The sequence below is a fragment of the Schistocerca gregaria genome, chromosome 3 (genome assembly GCF_023897955.1).
Source record: "Schistocerca gregaria isolate iqSchGreg1 chromosome 3, iqSchGreg1.2, whole genome shotgun sequence".
NCBI lineage: Eukaryota > Metazoa > Arthropoda > Insecta > Orthoptera > Acrididae > Schistocerca > Schistocerca gregaria.
In genome coordinates, this window is record NC_064922.1 from 168821212 (window position 1) to 168841282 (window position 20071).

The 20071-nt window shown below is 39.4% G+C and overlaps 2 protein-coding genes across 4 annotated transcripts in view; both read right to left on the reverse strand.

Annotated features, from left to right (window-relative positions):
- Positions 1-12639, reverse strand: part of LOC126354604 (nuclear pore complex protein DDB_G0274915-like) — a 128279-nt gene extending 115640 nt beyond the window's left edge. For 2 of the 3 annotated variants that reach the window (XM_050004358.1, XM_050004357.1), the window contains exons 1-4: positions 12315-12639; positions 11995-12191; positions 6349-6552; positions 1195-1591 (exon numbers count right to left, since the gene is read on the reverse strand). In XM_050004358.1, coding sequence (XP_049860315.1) covers positions 1195-1591; positions 6349-6552; positions 11995-12191; positions 12315-12334 — 818 coding nt within the window. In that variant the 5' untranslated portion in view covers positions 12335-12639. The remainder of the gene's footprint in view (positions 1-1194; positions 1592-6348; positions 6553-11994; positions 12192-12314) is intronic. The other variant, XM_050004356.1, reaches the window with a different exon arrangement.
- A 3205-nt stretch (positions 12640-15844) lies between these two features.
- Positions 15845-16390, reverse strand: LOC126355295 (uncharacterized). The gene has a single exon (XM_050005585.1). It carries the CDS (start codon positions 16388-16390, stop codon positions 15845-15847), a length of 546 nt encoding a protein of 181 aa, XP_049861542.1.
- Between the last annotated feature and the right edge of the window lie 3681 nt (positions 16391-20071).

Below are 20071 nucleotides of genomic sequence, written 5' to 3' on the forward strand. Positions count from 1 at the left end.
AAATCAGGGCTGCATCTATTTACTAGGGTTCACAAAGAATGTCTATTTATTCACCTTCACTGTATTGTAGTGCCTCAAGAATTTCCGGGTAAATTCTAGAAACACTCGGCCTTCCACCGTCTCAGACACCCACTATTTTAGCTACGAGAGCGAGAGACTGAGAACGTTTCTACCGATCCACCTGTTTCTACGTGCAGGTCAGAAGTTTGTTATTAGAAAACTGTAAGAGGGGCAAGTCACTGACAAAGACAAGTGTTTGCCACCAGCGCCACAGAAGACATGAGGAGAACTCAACAAATAATTGTCGTATTCTTTGATGTGTTAGTGTCTGTGGTGATTGTAAAAAAGAACCATTGAACAGTTGAATATAGATTGCTATCCACACTTAGGTATTGGACTCGCTTGAGACTAGAGACTTTTGAATTACTTCATGTCTTGGCTATGAACAAAGCAGGACACATGTATGTGTAAATGTGTCTAACATGTAAGGAATATGTTAGCTTGCAGAAGTTATTATCTGTGAAAGCTGAAAATATACAGTTATTGAACTTAAAACTATTATACGAGTACCACAATTATTTCAAAGGTAGAGAAGTATTTTAATAAATTCCATTAACCAGCTACAGGTTTCGGAGAAGAAGCTTGTGGGAGATCGACGTAGCTGATTACCCAGACAAGAGGATCGGTTACACACACCGTGCAAGTTAACTGAATTGAAGGATGTGTGTGCCTTGCAACCCAATACCACACTATCTCTTATCGTCCAAAAAAATGTTAGAAGGTGGTGACTTAAGTGACAGGACCCGAAGAAACCGGGAACTAATCACTCTAATGTATTAAAAATGTCATTTTGTTGATAGTAAAGACAAAAAGATAAAAATAATTTAACAGGAGCTCAAAGGCTCCATGCAACTAGAACAGATGGCAATAAAAGTGATAGATAAGTGAGGAGAAAGAGTTTCGTTATTACCACAAGTTATTTATTATTTCTTAAATACACAAGTTATTTATAATCAAACTAGACAATAAGCCAATCAACTACCACCAAAAAGAGAACGAACTCAGAAAAATCAGCACATCCCCTCATACATTCTACTTATCATGGTGCAGGCAGTTACACCTAACAACACAGACATTTGTGTAATCTACAGCTAATTACATGCACGGAATATACCATATATTCCTTATGCTCACCTTGTAAGAGCTGCTATTGGCAACTTTGCAGCACGGGAGACCAGTAATGGAAGAGGCACAACCCTAGTTGACAACACTGGCATGACTGTGCCATTGGTAAAAATAAGTGTGCCAGGTCCCACAGTAGAACTGTTAGCAGGGGCAATAACTGAATGTGCTACAGGTGCACTCACTGTTACCACAGTATTTGGTACTTTCTTTAATTTTTTCTTGATCTTGACACTGGATTTAATTCTGCTCTTTGTAGAGGCCTGTACAATGTCACTCCTTACATTTCCTTCAGTATTAGTTGATGGCTGTGGAATGGGCTCTACATTTATTATATTTTCCTTGGTCTTCTGTCCACTCGTCCTACTGTTGTTGTTCTTCTTCTTCTTCACATTGTTAGCAAATTTTTCTGGAAAAGATCATTAGTTAAGAAACCTGAAACAAGTTTAATCCAAAACATGAAGAAATATGACCTCAACTGCTCTCTCTCTCTCTCTCTCTCTCTCTCTCTCTCTCTCTCTCTGTGTGTGTGTGTGTGTGTGTGTGTGTGGGCGCGCGCGCGCGTGTGTGAATAAAGGGAATGGGCACCAGCAGTCTATGACACATGTCCACACAAGAACAAATCATACATAGTTCATTTATGTGGCAATAACCTCATACTGACTGCAAAACGAGCCATATGATTGACCTATGCCACGCCCAGAAAAGAGGCACACATTTCCGACTCCAACAACAACTCCTTCACTGCCGATGCCTCTGCAGCAATAAATTTACTTACCCGAGGTCTTTTGACAATAGGATGGCATTTTCCTAATCAACTTCATGTGCCACATGATTAACTATAAAATCACTCCATTATTTGCACTGCAACTTCAAAACTGATGTATGACATCAGTAACACAGTGACTTTTATTGTTTATAGTTTCTTTGACTTTAGAGCATATATGAGTATTTTTGTCTGTTCTTAATAAATGTGATTCAGAAAAGCAGGTCTTGTTTTTATGTGTGCTATGCATATCTTGGATTCCTTTGAATTTTTTAAAAATCTGTCTTACACCCATACCACAGACAATTTTTTCCTCCCCATTACTGACTCTCTCCTCTTCCACTTCCATTGATATGATGGATTGCTTTGCTGGTATTATCTCCAGCGGACAGGCAAGGTAGCGACAGGGATGAGCTAACAGTGACGAAAACAAAGCAATAGATTTCATAAAGCTAAGTAAGCAAATGCTATCTTAGAAAGCCACAGTCTGGACAATTAAACATTCTGCTGCTCGACATAATGCCTAACAAAAATCTTGAACATTTGTGATGGCAGTGTAGATCATGTGAACGAAAAACAAATACTATTCATGGTCCAATACCAAGTCCTTCAAAGCAGACATTATTTACTCTTGGAAATTTGAGAGTTAAAAGTAAAACATTTATGGATGAAACCACTTGGTAGGAGAAGCATGTGCAGAAAGCTAATTCAGTGATAATCTTTGAATTATATAGGACCCCCATCCAAAGTTGTGCAAAAATTACAGGAAAACAGTATCACACATACTGATTTATTCAAGATAATTTTTGACAATGATGGAAAGACTTACATTTGCAAGGAAAGTGTCAAGTATCCTGCAATGAATGGCTATACAAATTTTGAATTGTCGTCAGACATTATGTACTTACTTTGACATCCTCTTACTGTCTGGGTATGTTAAGATCACAATTTCAAAAACTTTATTGGGAAACTAAAGAGAATACTTATAACTGTGTTGTCACTACTGTTGTAACAAGAAATAAATTTAATGCTATATATGGATTTCTACATCACAATGAAATTCAGAAATTGACTTATCTGCTGAAGTGCATAAAGACTGACAGTTAAAATATGATGTTCAAAGAATTTTCTGAGCATATGGGTTCAACTTTCTCCTTGGACGAGGACAGGGAACCATACTATGGGCATAATTTGATGAAGCAGTTAAAATTTATGGAAACCAATAAGATTTACTTTTAAAGTTTGGTAGCTTGTAAAGTCCAATATGTACCTAGACAAGTACTCACCCTATACAGAAAAGGTGATACACATGACTTGAGTCACCTAGAAGCTTTGCATAAATTTTGTTCCACCAAGAAGTTGATAGAAGAGATAGAGAAGATCCAATGGAGAGCAGGACACTTCGTTACAGGATCATTTAGTAATCGCGAAAGCGTTACGGAGATGATAGTTAAACTCCAGTGGAAGACTCTGCAGGAGAGACGCTCAGTAGCTCGGTACAGGCTTTTGTTAAAGTTTCGAGAACATACCTTCACCGAAGAGTCAAGCAGTATATTGCTCCCTCAAACGTATATCTCGCGAAGAGACCATGAGGATAAAATCAGAGAGATTAGAGCCCACACAGAAGCATACCGACAATCCTTCTTTCCACGTACAATACGAGACTGGAATAGAAGGGAGAACCGATAGAGGTACTCAGGGTACCCTCCGCCACACACCGTCAGGTGGCTTGCGGAGTATGGATGTAGATGTAGAAGCTACATTTCCTTGGCAATTACTTCAGTTCTTTGCCTCTGTTGTGTTCTATGACTGAGCTCATCTTTCTTGTTACTGGTACAATGAGGCCGAATGACTTAGGAACCTTGCAAACTCAAAGAGATGCCCTTTATGCAATACAAACTTCACAGACAAAAAGAAAAAAAAAAAAACACTTGTGTCCTATTAGTTATTTTGTGGGGTATGCCTGAATAAAATCTTCTCGGTTTGCAAGCCATGTCACTTTAAATAGAAAAACTTGAGCTTTCAATGGCTGCTCTCATCATATGAAGCGCAGACGCAGCCTGTAGTCCAGCGTGAGCTGTTGTAGATGGTAGCAATGCATGTGTGTGTTTTCTTCTGCTTCTGAAGATGGATTTTTTTTGGCCAGAAGCTACAAGTTTAGCAGCCTTTTCATTGTGTCTGGCTGCAAGTCAACACCTGCTCCATATCATGAGTAGCAATCTACCCTTGTCATATTGTTGTTAGATTTGAATATCTATATCATCTGTGTTGGGATCATCATCATCATCATCCTAGTAATTTTTTCTGAATGTTTAGGGTCTATGTTTTACGTCTGCATCTTCCTCCATCTGTGGAGTGTACATGTGGGTGCAAGTATCTGCAGACTATTTTTCACATTTGTTGACCATTTAGAAGTTTTTTTCTTTTTTTGTGTCTAAGGCTGAAAGATCTTCAGATGTTAAAAGTGCAGTGATATATACAGTTTCTTAACTTCAAAATCAACTATCTGCAGCATTCTGTTCTACTTCCTCAAAAACAAAAAAATACAAAATGAAGCTCTGTTTTGTACAGAGTACTTTTCTGAATAGTTCATTTAGGCTTGAGGAAATAAGTATAATGTACACAGCCCAGCAAGATATGGTTATTTTTCTGCCAACAAAAGGTCTCATCTTAAGCTAGATGACCCCAGCTTCATCATACTAAGGAAATACTAGAGAGGTGAAAGTTAATACAAAAAGAGTTTTCTCTCTAATTTTTTGTGTTATACTCTCCCCCTTCCTCTTCCACATAAACTCACAATTGTTATTCTATTTTAGTTCTTTGCGTAAATCAAAACCCACACTGTAGTTAAGGGTACTGTGCATTTATTTTTATCAAATATTCTTCCCAAATTGTACATGTCATTGTCAGTTTCTCCAGATGAAGCCAGCTCAATCAGTAGGATCCATTACAGAAACACTGTACACTCCTGAGAGATCTCTAGCCTTAGTCTAAGGCATATTTCTGTGCCTCGTGTTTTGCCACCTAATGCTAGAGACATTATCAGAGGCTATAAAAACTTCATTAGGTGATTTTTTTTGAAGTCAAACAAACTCAGCAAGTTAACTGTTTGAATTCAAAAACCAACAAATGTAGTCTTGATAAAATCTGAGGATGTCTCCAGCATTAGGAGACAAAGTGGCAGGTATTGAAATATTCCTTCGACCATGACCTAATGCTCATATAACTAAAATCATCAAACATTTAAGTTTGCCTCAAATGATCTGAGAAAACATGGAAAATAAAAAAAAAGAGTACCCTAAGTGGAGAGGTTTTGAACTACACTCCTTGTATACACAAATCCAGTACCTTGACCATTGCACCAACTTTCTCGCTTGTATCATTAGTTTCTGGGTAACAGTATGAGTAACTAGTCTCAACTTGTCTTTGAAGATATATTAAAGAAAGGCAAACCTATGTTTATAGAATTGCAGATCTAGAGAAAGAATTAGACAATAACTGGAATACATTCCTCGAAATACTGAAAGTAACAGGGACAGAATAAAGAGAGCAAAGGGTTATCTACCACTTGAACTGAAACCAGACAGCAGTTATAAGACTCGAAGGATACGTAAGAGAAGCAGTAGTTAAGAAAGGAGCCAGAGTTGTGGCTATCTCCCCCATTAAACAACATGAGTACAATGAGCATGCAGTAAAGAAGAAATTTCAGAATAAAATTACAAGTTCAGGAAGGAGAAACACAAACATTAAAATTCACCATGACACGGTAATTCTGCCAGAGACTCAAGGGACTTTGAAGAGCTGCTAAACAGAATGAATTAAGTCACAACGCAAAGGGAATTACACTAGGAAATGGAACATTAAAAGTAGTTGATGTAGACTGTAACTATTTGAGCAGCAAAATAACTGATGTCGCCAGGAGTAAAGAGAATAGCAACAGCAAGATAAACACTTTTGAAACAGAGAAATTTGTTAACATCTAATATAAATTTAAACATTTCAAAGTATTTTCTGGAAGTATTTGTTTGGAATGCATCCTTGTATAAAAGTGAAATGTGGACAATAAACAATTCAGACAAGGAGACAGTAGAAGCTTTTGAAATGTGACACTATATAAGAACACTGAAGATTAACATATCCTGAGACATCATGGAATTGACAATTTGGTAAAGAATGGAAGCATGGCAGGTAAAAATTGTAGAGGAAGACCAAGGTGTGAATATGCTAAACACACTGAAATGGCTCCAGCTCGCAACAGTTATGCCATGATGAAGAAGCTTGCACAGTGTGAAGAGCTGCATCAAACAGTTTTTGGACTAAAGACAACAACATCATGAGCAGGAAAACATTTTTGTCAGTCACTTGAATTGCAGATTTTACACTAAAATTTTGCTACTCACTCTGGCGCGCCTCAGCAAGCTGCTGCAAGGTCTGGTCAAGAGACAGCTTGCCAGACCATTTTAATGGTCTCTTTAATAGCACTTCCAAATCCGGCCCAGGTCCTGGTGGCACAGATATGCCAGCAGCTTTCAACAAGCTTGCCAGAAGCTGTGAGTAATCCACTAGCTCTTTTACACGACGTTCCAACAATTTCACTTGCTCCACTGTAAAACAAAATATAATAATAATAGAACTGCAACATCCACAAGTTGATTATAATATAAGGGGTGTCCAATAAGTAATGCAACACTTTTTTTCTGAAAGCAGGTTGGTTTACACAGGATTCCAATACACCATATTATTCACCACTCTTTTGGCTGCAAAACCCTATTTTTCAACATAATCTCCTTTCAATGCAACGGCCTTATGCCGCTTTACTGAAAGGGACTGAAAAGGTCTGTATGCCAGCAAGGAACCAGTGTACTGGTCATTGTCAGAGCCATTCAAAGTGATGAGCCCGTGTTTCATCACCTGAGAAGGTGTTCAACAAAAAACTGTCATGATCTGCCTCATAACGCACAAGCAATTCTGCACGGTCTTCTGTCAGGCGGTACAGAACCCAGCGGGCACACATCACTGAGTAGCCCAACTGGTGGATGAGCATGTCAACACTACCAACAAAGACATTCAGTTGTGCAGTGATATATTTTTCTGTGACCCGTTGATCACCTCGAATAAGTGTGTCTGCATGTTCCAACATCGCAAGTCAATGCCGCATGCAACCAGTTGTCATGCAGGAGATCAGACAGGTTTGCATGACTTTGCGTGACAAACACTTCACCCAATATTCAATAGGCTTTTGTTTACTGTCAGGTTGCCGAAGACATTCTGCAAGCATCTATGATTGTCTGCAGGGTTCTGGTTTCTCACCAAAACAATCTCAGTGACAGCTTTCTGCTTGGAATGCCCTCTGTTAAAGATGCCATTCTGAAGGCTACACACAGCACCCTTCCAATCAAAACATCACTCTCAATCGAAATTGGCCGATAAATAAATGTGTTACATTACCCCTTACTGAATGCCCCTTGTAGTAATGTGAGAGTATCATTTCAGTGACAGCAATTACAAAATAGGCAAATAACATTCAAATAGTTTGATCGAGGAACATGCTTTGGAGCAAATAAACATAAACGGTCCAATCACATTAATGTGTCACTGCATATGTCCACCTATTGTGCAATAGCCATTCACAGACAGCAGGTGGAACTGGAGGGTGCTTGAAGCATGTCAGGTGGACATGGTAAACAGTATGCTACTGTCATAATGCAGAAACAGAGCAATTTATCTGACATCCAAAAGGGAATGACCATTGGCTTTCAGGCTAACGGGTGAAGCATTTCCGAAATGGTTAAGTCTGCAAACTGTTCATGAGCCACTGCAGTTAAAATTTACCATGCATGGAAAAATGATGCTACCCAAAACCAATGTCAAGGCAACTGTGGCGCACCATAGGCCATAGAAGACACAAGTGAACAATGGCTGGAGAGATGTGTACGGATGAACAGAAATGCTATTGACGAGCAACTGACAACCCAAATGAACCAAGGGGCTACCACCAGGGTCTCCTGAACAAAGCTTCAGCAAACGTTGCTGTGTAGAGACCTTTGCAGTGAGTGTCTGATTCATAAACCAATATTGACTGCTGTTCATCAGCAATGATGGGTGGAAAGTGAATGCCAATAATGCAACTGGAGAGCCACTGAGTGGTGACAGGTGGCCTTATAGATGAATCACGTTTTAAGGTTCCATCGGACAGATGGCTGTTGGCGTTATAGTGTGAAATGTCTGAAACCAAAACTCCTGCAACCAGGAGGGAACATTATGGTCTGGGGAATGTTTTCGTGGCATTCCCTGGGTGATCTCATCAATTCTGGAACAGGAAGGCACAATGAATCAACACAAGTGTGCCTCTATCCTTATGTACCATAAGAATCCCTACATGAAGTTTATTTTTCCTTCACACGATGGCTCCTACCAGCAAGACAATGCGACATGTTACAAAGCTCACAGTTTACACACGTAGTTCAAAGAACACCAGGGTGAGTTTACCATATGCCTTTTTCCACCAAACTCACTGTATCGGGCTGTTCGTGCCATGAACCCTCAACCCAGAAACCTAATGTAGCTGGCCAGGGCACTGAAGGTGTCTGTCATGGCTCCACATCCCCGTCGGTACAATACTTTCCAGAACCTCATTGACCCTCTTCCTGCAAGTCTCATGCTGCAAAAGGTAGTTGTTCAGGCCTTTGGCAGTTGGTCACATTAATGTGTCAGGACAGTGTAATTCTCATTGCTGTATGAGTTGTGAAGTAAATGATGTGATCAAAATAAAATTTATGGGTGCCTATAGCAAACTTCCAACAAACTATCAATATAACATTGCAGTAGATTTTTGGAACGTTGTGGGTTCAGCACAACTACATTCCATAATTGTAAATAGCTCTTCCATTGTGGAATACTGAAGACATAACACTATCATTCTGCTCTGACTAGTGACATAACACCTTTTCTTTTAGTGAGTGACAACAAATACAGACTGATCTGTTATATAGACCTAAAAACAGATTACGTACAAAGGTGGCAGTTTGACAGTTTGGTTATGAATTAGTGAAAACAATAGGTCAACAACAGTGTTTGATCATGAACACCAGGTTCTTTTTAATTTTTTTTAACCCATGATGTAAAGTCACCACGTGTTGCATCATATATGAGCAACATGTTTGAAAGTTGGTGTCGGAGAAGAGTAGGTGTTTCATTTGAGGCGGTGCTCTCTTGTGGTAAATTTCAATGATAGGAATGTTGTTGGGTTTATTATTACTTCTAAAAGATCACTGCATGTGTTGCTTGTGTGACTGATGTGACAATGAAGTTAAAAAAAACTGTATGCTGTCAGAGAAAAAATATAATATGCAAAGCACCATAATTCCCTTCTGAAGATTGTGCACTAGTGGAATATGTTAAATGTAAAAAAATATCGAAATGCTATGAAAAAGGGTAGTGGGTCCTTCCCATAGCAATAGCAATTTTATGTGGAGCTGCCATTGTGAGGGCAATTTGTGACAACTGATTCAGCATGGAACCGGCTTCGAGAAATCTAAGGAACTGATTTGTGATACCAGTTTTCAACTAATTACTGTTTTCTTAAAACTGTTATTTGTAATTCTGTCAAAGTTGCAATGAGAAGAACCCTTTATTTGTCGTGATTAGTTTTGGACATGGCATCCATTATCAAACTATCGCCTCCACTGTAAGTACTGAAACATAAAACAACCAGTATACTTGCAAATAACCACAATCAGCAATCATGAGTAACATGTAAAAAATCATCTACAGGTATAATCACTATTTCTTGTCAAACAGTGGCAGCTGTCCTGGTTAGGTCATAGCTGACTTAATATGTTTTGGATATCATTCTTTTGCGGATGGTCGGTATTGTGGAGTTCATTTCAGTACAACAGACTAAAGGATATCACTGATACCAACATTTGTTTCTCCCCAATAGGAATCATTTTTCATGATTAATTGGGCATCAAAGAATTTATTACTGCAGAATAAGTAATGTGAATTTATCAATTTTTGTCCTAATCATCCTTACAGGTAACATTTATTTGAGTTGTTTTCGAGAATTTAAGTAATGTCAGAACATAAGGTTAATAGATTTTTGTTTTATTTCTGATTTGTTTGTTATTTGAGGAAAATGGGTGTTATTTACATACTGGTTTTTAGATTATTTACGATGAAACTCTTGCTGCTGTGTACTTACCATGACTGTATGAGTGAAGTGATGGTTGGCATATTGGATTTAGATTAATTGCTTATGTCAGCCATTTTGATAATGTAACCAGTCAAAGCCAATGGTCAGTATCAAATGCTTCAATACTACCAAACCAATGAACATGCTATGACAATGTTCTTTATATTGGTTGCATGATACTTAAAATACACATGCCACCAAGTCAACATACTGGTTGATGACATCACCAGTCAAATATGATGAACTGTCTGAAGAAAGTCATGATTTACTACCAAGTACTGTTGATAAAATTTCTGTACTGAACAGCCAGTTTTGATCCACAGGCCATTATCATGTTCATAAAATATTTACATCACCATATCAGGCAATATAAAATCACTGACATCAAATAATGCACTGCTTGACACACTTTCACGACTGACAGTGTAATTTATATTACTATTTGACTAAATTGATGAATTCATGGATTTTATTATTTGATGCCTATGATTCTATATCACATAATGATGAAAGTATTTTATGAACCTGATGATAGTCCGTGGACTGCAATTGGTCATTAAATACAGAAATTTTATCAGCAGCTCTTGGGAGTAAATCATGCCATTCTTCAAATGACCAATTTGTGAGCTGTGGGGCATCACCTATTTCAAATATATTGATGAAATGTCTCATATTCCTCCACATTTCCCTTCTGTTGAATCCATATGAATTTCTGCAGCCATGGCTGTATGACATGTGGAGGGCTATAGATAATGATGACAAAAGAAGTACAATATTTCCTAACTTTTGGAACGGACTGTAGGAGGAACTGATAATGTACGCTAGTTTTGGACAGAGATTTCACCAATAACCAATCTAACACTTAATGAGATTCCAATGAGTTTGGCAATGTTGTTTCTGTTCATATGACATATGATAGACTTGCCCAATGATTAAAATATCAGGTAGAATACAAACGGTTATATTAATTTAAAAAAAAAAAAAACTGGGAAGAGAATATGCTTATAAACAAGATGGGAAGAGGTGAAGGGTGGGAAAGGTGAGGAGGGGGGGGCAGATGGGGGGAGAGAGGGAGGGAGGGAGGGAGGGAGGGAGGGGGAGAGAGGGAGGGAGGGAGGGGGAGAGAGGGAGGGAGGGGGAGAGAAAGAGAGGGGGGGAGATAGAGAGAGAGGAGCAACTGACAGGAAGAAGATAAGAGAAGTAAACTAGTGTTCACAGGCATGTAGAGTAGCAGTGTAAGCCTACATGATGGTGAGATGAGGGGAGGGCAGTCCAAAACAGAACAACAAGCAAGAGGGAGATTGTGAAAGTAGTGTTTCCAAGAGTCTGAAGACTTACAAAACCAACTAAACGGAACAGCTTAGAAGCAGACTAAGGCAGAGTCAAGAAGCAGCTTGAGAAATCTGGGGAGGAACAAATGGGGTGGTTATATAGATTTTCTGCTCGTGGTTGTGGTATCGACTACTTTCATGTCACAAAATATCAGAAGGGTGGACACTGAGAATCAAACATGGTTTACAGACACCAGTACAGGTGAAACAATACAATGCAACATTCCAAAATAATCTAATGAAAGGTGTCACATGAATACATACTACACAACTCTTACATGTCAACAACTATCACTTGACTATGTAGAGTGTATCATGAAACTATCGAATTTTCTGTACAAATGATGTTGGTTAGACTTTTCTTCAATGGAACACTGTATGAGCTCTTCTGGTACTGTACCCGACATAGAGTAAATAAAAACAGATACACTGTGATGAAAAGCTATTACATCATCTACCAACAAAGTAAAAGTTTTTGCATGAAGTTAATAACATGACAATATGAATCTCTGAAAACTTACAGCATTCTTTATCTGTGTTTCCGTCTAGCAGGTTTGCATTCTTTTTCTCGAGTTCACGTATGTATTCGGCTGCTTTCTTAACGATGTCTACCTTACTGAGTGATGCTGTTGGGTTATGACTGGGTAAAAGACTTTCGAGCGACTTAAAGCAGTTATTTAGTCTCTCGCGACGTTCACGTTCCCATTCCCTGTTTCTGCTGCAATGTACACAACGGTTAATTAATAACATGTAAAATATTTTACAGGTATGCAGTTTCAAGAAGGTAAGAAACAAAGCTCCTGCAGGAAAAAAACTGAGAATAGTAGATTCGATGTTCTACCTTGATGCCTTTTTTGGCATAATTTCATGGATCCAAAAGGTTTTTTCCTCGAGGTCCTGGTCTCGTAGTTAAGAACATGATAACTGTTACAGTAATCGCTTTACTACGACGGTGTTTACGACACTGATGCCTGACACCGCGAAAATATTTGTTGTTTGCTATCAAAAAGTAAAAAAACAGTGATGTCATCAAAAAGACTGTTTACATTTTGCTTGTGATTTACGGGAAAACGTAAACACTAAATAACTTGCGGCCTCTCGCTGCAATTCAACATGGTTACTCACTGTTTTGTTATGACCCACCAATCATCTCAAAGCATTACTACCAACATTCTATCTGGCGCGTAAGATAGATACGTCTGGCGCTGTGTATTGTTCCATACAGAAGTATTATAAGCTTTAATGTACCCACTGTGACATTGTAGTGCTCTGAAACGGTCAAACGGCTACAATCTCAATTAGTAGCTAATAGTTAGCATTTCTCTAAAGCCAATGACGCCTCGTTTATATTAAGTTTGAAAAATGTTTTGCAACAATGTTCGCAACAGTTTACGAACACTGCTTGGTGGTCCATGTTTGTTACATGCTGAAAAAACAGAAGAGAAAAAAATCTATCCGTGGCTGTGTCGATCCGGCCCATTATTGCCAAATGCCAATAAATGTATGGGCTACGGCGGTCTTGTCCGTTTCCGTTTCGATGCACTTCGGACAGAGGAGCAAAAATTTGTGTTGATTCACACGTTGTGATAAGTTAAAATATTTGTTGTCTTTTCAAAAAATAGACATCTGATGTTATCATCCTCGAGGAGGTAAAGGAGTACCTCTGGAATGAGTGAAATTCGAACTATATAAATTCGATGTTAAAACAGGTCTCAACACAGAAAATCACTGCCTTGATTAAAAGGTCAATACACACCGTCACGTCAAAGTGTATTCACTGTGTACTTCACGTCAAGCCTGTTCACTCACGTCAACTAAACTCCTATTGCACTGCTCAATTCTTTTATTTATTTTTTTATTTTTGTCCCACGGGAATTCAGTTGTCTTTACGCGGGAAGTTGCATACACAACGCGGCAGGTTATATCCAGTGAGCTCAATACTCACAGTCTATGTTAGTTTCTTGTCTGGTTTTTTGACTTCGATTACACACCATTCAGTCATTCTTTCTTTCTTCTTTATCGTCGCCTTGTCCCATGTCACGTAGGGTCGGCGTTGCTCTTCTGGATCCTTCTCCTCCATAGTACTCTATCTCTTGCCTCTTCCTTCTTCCATTCTTTCTCCCTTAGGTCCTCAGATATCTTATCCTTCCGCCTCAACTTCGGTCTTCCTCTCCTTCTCGCTCCTTCAATCTTTATATCTTCAACTCTGTTTCCGATATACTCTTCCCCGTTTCTCTCTAAGTGTCCGTGCCACCTTAGTTTGCTCTCTTGTATCTTTTTCCCCATGGGTCCCACTTTCACAGTTCCTCTATCTAATTCATTTCTAATCCTGTCCTTCCTTTTTACCCCACACATCCACCTCTGCATCCTCATTTCCGCCAGTCCCATCTTCCTCTCCTGGGCTACTGTGATTGGGCATGTCTCTGCCCCGTATATCATAGCAGGCCTTACCACCAACTTGTACACTTCCCCTTTCAAACCAATGCTCACCTTCTTGTCACACAAAACTCATTTTCCTCTAGTTGTCCCAACCGCAATTTATTCGGTGTTGTGTCTTTCCAGTCCTCCGTCCCTCTGTATGTACGACCCCAGGTATTTAAATTTGCAGACTGATATCAGCTCATCATCCTGGATGTTGCAAACCTCATATGCACATCCTTCAGTGCTAAATATTCTGACTTTGTCCTGCTAATTTTCATCCCTCTTTCTTCTAGTGCCTTCCTCCAATCCTCCAGCTTTTCCTCAAGTCTGTCAATGCTCTGCTCACAAAGAACCACGTCGTATGCTAACATCATATTCCATGGCGCTTCCTTCTTCATATCTTTCACCAGCATATCCATAATCAGATCAAAGAGGTAGGGACTAAGCGCAGACCCTTGATGTAACCCTACATTTACTGGAAACTCGTTTGTCATTCCCACACTACTTCTCACCTGTGTCATTGCTCCTCTGTACATTTCCTTCAGAAACCACACATACTTCTCTGGCACACACTGCTCCCTCATGCTTCTCCATATTTCGTCGCTTGGGACTCTATCATATGCTTTCTCCAATTCAATGAAAGCCATATGTAGATCGGCTTGTAGCTCCTCATGTCTCTCCACTATCCGCCTTAACGCATGTATTGCATCAGTCGTTCCTCTTCCAGGCATGAACCCAAACTGTTCTTCACACACCACAGTATCCTTGCGTAATCTTGCTTCATAACTCTTTCCCAGATTTTCATTTTGCGTGCCATTAGTTTAATACCTCTATAGCTATTGCAGTCCTGCACATCACCTTTCCCTTTAAATATTGCGATCAGTGCACTAGTTCTCCACTCGTCTGGCATCTCCTCCTGTCACCAAATCTTCTTCATTAAACCCCAAAGGAGCTCAATTCCCTTTTTACAAAACACTTCCATACCTCAACGCAGATCTGGTCTGGGCCAACTGCCTTCCCATTTTTCAACTGCCCCTTCGACTTAATCTCTACTGATATCTATCGTTAATCCTTTGTTTGCCCCTCCTTCCTCAGTTTTCACTCTTACATTTTCTTCATTCAGAAATTTCTCAAAATAATTCAACCACCTTTGGATTATTTTTCCATGGCCATCCAGAATTATTCCTATTTAATCTTCCATTTGTTTTATTGCTGTTAGATCCTTAGAAGCTTTAGCTCTTGATTTGCCTATCCATATCAGTTGTCTCATATCCTGATTTTTCTGTAGTTGTTCGTATGCCTCCCTTACTGATTCAGCTTTAGCTTTATGCACTGCTCATTTTACCTCCTTCTTTACTCTTTTGTATGCTTCCCCATCCTCAGCATATATCTGGACATATCCCACTTCCTCTTAGCGTCTTTCTTTTCCTTCACAACCTTCTGCACCTCTTCATTCCACCACCATGCTTCCTTATCTTTTGGCATCCCTCTCCCAGATGTTAATCCAAACACTTCCTCCTCAGTCTTCCTTATAACAGCACTATTAATTTTCCACCACTCCTGCACACTCTCTGTCAATTTTACCTTTCCCTGAACTTTTTCAATAAACTCCTCTCTCAAATTTTTATCCTTTAATCTCCACCACTTAATTTTCCTTTCAAATTGATTTATGTGCCTCTGTCTTTTACATACATTCATCTCACAATCCGCTATAATCAACTTATGTTGTGTTGCTATTCCTTCACCGTATATGACGCTAGTATTTCGCACCTCCCCACTATTTTTCCTTATACATAATATGTAATCAATTTGGCTTATATTTTCGCCACCCTTGTATGTTATTAGTTTCTCTCTTTTTCTTAGGAAGGAGGTATTCATAATCAGTAGATAAAAAGCCACTGAAAACTCCACTATCCTTTTTCCTTCCTCATTTCTCTCGCCATAACCCCATCATCCATGCCACATCTCTTCCCCACCTTTCCTTCCGCCAGCATGACCATTTAGATCCCCTCCGACTATCACTCTTTCATTCTCTGGTATTCCGACCATTACTCCATCCAAATCTCTCCAAAATTTTTCCTTCTCGTCCTCTGAACATCCCGCTTCTGATGCATAGGCTGTCAGCACTGTTACAATTTCTCTGCCAAACATCATCTTAACATACATGATCGTATCATTTACTCTGTTGACTTCACATACCTCTTCTTGAAGCTCTCTGTGCAAAATAGCTCCAACTCCATTTCTTGATACTGGGCTTTCATTACTATAAAGTAGCTTATAGCCTTCAGCTAAGATCTTTGCCTTATGGCACTTACACCTTGTTCTTGCACACACAAAGACTTTATCTTCCTCCTCTGCATCATTCCTACTATCTCTCTTCCCTTTCCCATCATCGTACCCACGTTTAGAGTTCCCACTCTGATCATGAACGCCTTTGGATCCTTTGCAAAATACCTCCCCCGGAGATCTGAATGGCAGGCTATTTCTCTGGAACATTTATCTTGAGAAGCATCCATCATTCCTCTTGTTTTGGCAATGTGTTTACAGCTGGATGCCCTTCCTGCCACCAACCCCCTTCCCTTGTTAGAGGGGCGGAGGGTTGCTAGTTTTGGTCTGCCATTGGTATTGTATTTCCCCAGTACCCACCATATCTGATGATAGTTCCCCTATATGCCACTCAGGGAGGTCCCCGATGGGAAACTAGCAACTCCACACAGGACACACCATTCAGTCATTGTTGCGTAATAATAAAATGTTTGTTCACTCAATATCCGCTACTTTTAGTATAGCTTGGTTTTTCCTGTTTTAAACTTTATATCTCTATCTGTCCATTACATATAAATTTGATTATCTTCTTGTAGATTTTTATGTTAAGTTCAGATAGCAAGGGCTTGACTGACGACATTGGTTGCAAGATTTTATTTTTGATTACTTGTTCCTCACCTCACTATATGTTCTGCACTGAAATAATATCTGGTTCGTGTCTCCCTGCGTAGTATCGTCACAGTCATAGGCTGGCGTTCGTTTTAAATGCAGTCGATATAAATGCTCTGGATATGTCCCTCATTCTCCTTAATGTGGATGTTGCTTGTTGGGGTCCTGAAACGTACTCAAAGCAAGCTCATTTCGGAATTCGTGGTTGTATTTGCGCATAGACGCCTCCTTTGTATCGTGAGGTCTGCGTCCATTCTTCCTGCCAAGATTGGACTGCCCTCTTCCAAATAAGTTGTCCATATTCCGTAATAGGGAACCTTTATGTCTAGTGCTGTCCCATTGCTGGTAGCCTGCTTTGCTAACTGATCTGATTTTTCATTACTTAGGGTTACACAATGGGCTTTCATTCACATAAATGAAATTTGTTTCTGAATTCTGAGACATTCATAATACCAATAACGAAATTGGTGTATGTACTCATTGGTGGTTTTTGAGATTTTTATGTTTGATAGTGTTTCAAGTACACTTTTCGAATGTGATAATATTACACAGGATGTGTATTTCTTATTCGTACACCTCTGTATCACCTTTAACACTGTGAATGTTTCAGCCAGATAGGTACAATTAGTTGCTGGTAATCTATATTTTTGAGCCATCTGCAGTTGTAGTCTAAATATAGCTCATCCTCTGTTGTCCTCTTCTGCTGTCTTTGTTACATCTGTGTATATGTGTTTTATGCATTGGTTTGTTTCCTCCATTTGTCTTTGCAGTGTTGTAATTGTGTGCAATAAGTCAAATTTTCCCTCTATCATTTAGAATGAGATGTGATTCCTGATTATGAAATAGTTGTATTGGTAAGCAGGCCACCACGTACTTGTGGCAATAGCTTTGCCCTCATCTGCCACTTAATTAATTATATGCTGAAATGAAATCAAAAGGTTTTTTACCCCAAATTTCGTGAGAAGGACGGTGCAGTCGTAAAATCTGATGGATTGGATGGTGTGAGCATGATAATTTATCTACTGTGTATCGTTCCATGAGCATCTTCCCCTTTATATAGAGGGGCATCTCTTGTGCTTTCACCAGGAGTGCATTGTTGGCGTGGTTTTCATTACTACTAAGAAGGTGCATATACACCGGTACTGCAATCTATCAGTTTCTATAACATTTTGCATGTTGTGTACTTGTAGTATATACATCCATAATCTAATCTGTATCTAATGACCGAGCGATATAGGGGCAGCAGGACCGAAGGATGCGCTCCCCACCATGCTGCAGTAAGTGACTGAATAAAATTGAGGATCTGCTCACTGATTTCCATTATGGTTTTAATATGTACCATCCAAGTAAACTTGCTGTCCCATGTCATTTCTAAGAACCGAATAAGTGCTTTAACTTGTATTACTTTATCATTTACATCTATTAAATAATTTCTTAGTGTATATGAGTACCAAAAATTCTCAGATGCCATCATCAGGCCATTTTCACAGAGGCATCGAATCAGGTTCTTTATCGATGATGTAAGATTGTTCATCACCTCCAGTAATACGACATTGGAAGTAAATACACATATGTCATCTGCAAACTGTACAATTCTAACAGATTGAGTTATTGCCCATTCCATATCACAGGTGTATATCGCATTTAGTAGTGGACTGAGTACTGATCCTTATGCCATTGTCTACCAAGTGTGCGCCCTTGAATCTAGTATCCTTTCTAACATATATAGCTCATTCTATGATTAATGACAACATACTTTATACAAAGTGGGGTGGAGCTCCTAAAAGTAGTATCTTATCTAAGAGTATACTTGTCTGAATATTATCTATACTTTTTCAATATCCGAAAATAGTGTTGCTGTATATTTGCTCTTACCAGAGCCAACTAACAGAAGACTAATATTGAAATGTTGTCCATGCAGCTTCTACCTTTATGGAATTGCGATCCAGCTAGTTAGGACAAAGATTCTACCCAGCATTCCAATCGCCTTTTTATTAGTTTTTCCAATATTTTAGCAATACATCTACATCTACATCTACATTTATACTCCGCAAGCCACCCAACGGTGTGTGGCGGAGGGCACTTTACATGCCACTGTCATTACCTCCCTTTCCTGTTCCAGTCGCGTATGGTTCGCGGGAAGAACGACTGTCTGAAAGACTCCGTGCGCGCTCCCATCTCTCTAATTTTACATTCGTGATCTCTTTGGGAGGTATAAGTAGGGGGAAGCAATATATTCGATACCTCATCCAGAAACGCACCCTCTCGAAACCTGGCGAGCAAGCTACACCGCGATGCAGAGCGCCTCTCTTGCAGAGTCTGCAACTTGCGTTTGTTAAACATCTCCATAACGCTATCACGGTTTCCAAATAACCCTGGATCTTCTCTATCTCCTCCGTCAACCCAATCTGGTACGGATCCCACACTGATGAGCAATACTCAAGTATAGGTCGAACGAATGTTTTGTAAGCCACCTTCTTTGTTGATGGACTACATTTTCTAAGGACTCTCCCAATGAATCTCAATCTGGTACCCGCCTTACCAACAATTAATTTTATATGATCATTCCACTTCAAATCGTTCTGCACGCATACTCCCAGATATTTTACAGAAGTAACTGCTACCAGTGTTTGTTCCGCTATCATATAATCATACAATAAAGGATCCTTCTTTCTATGTATTCGCAATACATTACATTTGTCTATGTTGAGGGTCAGTTGCCACTCCCTGCACCAAGTGCCTATCTGCTGCAGATCTTCCTGCATTTCGCTACAATTTTCTAATGCTGCAACTTCTCTGTATGCTACAGCATCATCCGCGAAAAGCCGCATGGAACTTCCGACACTATCTACTAGGTTATTTATATATATTGCGAAATGCAATGGTCCCATAACACTCCCATGTGGCACGCCAGAGGTTACTTTAACGTCTGTAGACGTCTCTCCATTGATAACAACATGCTGCGTTCTGTTTGCTAAAAACTCTTCAATCACACAGCTGGTCTGATATTCTGTAGGCTCTTACTTTGTTTATCAGGCGACAGTGCGGAACTGTATCGAACGCCTTCCGGAAGTCAAGAAAAATAGCATCTATCTGGGAGCCTGTATCTAATATTTTCTGGGTCTCGTGAACAAATAAAGCGAGTTGGGTCTCACACGATCGCTGTTTCCGGAATCCATGTTGATTCCTACAGAGTAGATTCTTGGTTTCCAAAAACGACATGATACTCGAGCAAAAACATGT